Source organism: Empidonax traillii, unplaced genomic scaffold (genome assembly GCF_003031625.1).
Source record: "Empidonax traillii isolate 1590-97213 ecotype Southwest subspecies unplaced genomic scaffold, ASM303162v1 scaffold3447:size12954, whole genome shotgun sequence".
Taxonomy (NCBI): domain Eukaryota; kingdom Metazoa; phylum Chordata; class Aves; order Passeriformes; family Tyrannidae; genus Empidonax; species Empidonax traillii.
The window spans coordinates 8,245-9,726 of record NW_020958640.1 but is presented as its reverse complement, the minus strand read 5'-3'; the positions used below and the strand labels follow the sequence as shown (position 1 = coordinate 9,726).

The 1,482-nt window shown below is 52.5% G+C and overlaps 1 protein-coding gene across 1 annotated transcript in view; it reads left to right on the top strand.

Annotated features, from left to right (window-relative positions):
* Positions 1–841: 841 nt before the first annotated feature.
* Positions 842–1,482, top strand: part of LOC114072548 (noelin-2-like) — a gene marked incomplete at both ends in the record, with an annotated part of 8,881 nt that continues 8,240 nt past the window's right edge. The window contains 2 exons of the mRNA XM_027910428.1: positions 842–1,229; positions 1,417–1,420. Of these exons, the coding sequence (XP_027766229.1) occupies positions 842–1,229; positions 1,417–1,420 (392 nt within the window). The remainder of the gene's footprint in view (positions 1,230–1,416; positions 1,421–1,482) is intronic.

Below are 1,482 nucleotides of genomic sequence, written 5' to 3'. Positions count from 1 at the left end.
GGGAATGGCGGGAATTCCCTGGGAATGGCGGGAATTCCCTGGGAATGGCGGGAATTCTGTGGGAATGGCGGGAATTCTGTGGGAACGGCAGGAATTTCATGGGAATGGCGGGAATTCCCTGGGAATGGCGGGAATTCTGTGGGAACGGCGGGAATTCCATGGGAATGGCGGGAATTCCGTGGGAATGGCGCTGACCGTTTTTTTCCCAAGGATCTGAAGCAGCAGATGTCGGATCTGCTCCCGTTAATCCCAGTCCTGGACCAGTTCCGCTCGGATTCCTGGCTCTGATCCCATTTCTGATGATTTTAACCCCATTTCTGATGATTTTAACCCCATTTTTTGGGTGTTTTTTTGGTGTTTTCCCAGGATTTAAAGCAGCAGATGTCGGATCTGCTCCCGTTGCTCCCAGTCCTGGACCAGTTCCGCTCGGATTCCCGACTCTGATCCCAGTTTTGGGTCATTTTTCCCCATTTTTGGGTCATTTTGACTGATTTTGACCCCGTTTTTTGGTGTTTTCCCAGGATCTGAAGCAGCAGATGTCGGATCTGCTCCCATTAATCCCAGTCCTGGACCAGTTCCGCTCGGATTCCCGGCTCTAACCCCATTTCTGATGATTTTAACCCCATTTCTGATGATTTTAACCCCGTTTTTTGCCATTTTTTGGTGTTTTCCCAGGATCTGAAGCAGCAGATGTCGGATCTGCTCCCGTTAATCCCGGTCCTGGACCAGTTCCGCTCGGCTTCCCGGCTCTGATCCCATTTCTGATGATTTTAACCCCATTTCTGATGATTTTAACCCCGTTTTGGGTCATTTTAACCCCGTTTTTTGGGTGTTTTCCCAGGATCTGAAGCAGCAGATGTCGGATCTGCTCCCGTTAATCCCAGTCCTGGACCAGTTCCGCTCGGATTCGCGTCTGATCCCATTTCTGATGATTTTGACCCCATTTCTGATGATTTTAACCCCATTTCTGATGATTTTAACCCCGTTTTTTGCCGTTTTTGGGTGTTTTCCCAGGATCTGAAGCAGCAGATGTCGGACCTGCTCCCGTTGCTCCCAGTCCTGGACCAGTTCCGCTCGGACTCGCGGCTGATCGCGGCGCTGAGGGCCGAGGTGGCCGAGGTGTCGCTGGCCCTGCTGGCCCTGCAGGAGGAGTTGGGAGCCTTCGACTACGACGAGCTCCAGCAGCGGCTCCTGCTGCTCCAGGCCCAGCTCCACGCCTGCCTCCACAAGCTGGGTATGGAATTGGGCATGGAAAAATGGGAATAACACTGGGAATGGGACTGGGAAAATGGGAATGGAGCCCTTGGGAATCGGGGAATGGATCCCTTGGGAATCTGGGAATGGATCCCTTGGGAATCTGGGAATGGATCCCTTGGGATGGGTCAGATATCCCGGCTCCACGCCTGCCTCCACAAGCTGGGTATGGAAAAAAACTGGAAAAATGGGAATAACACTGGGAATGGGGCTGGAAAAACCGGGAAT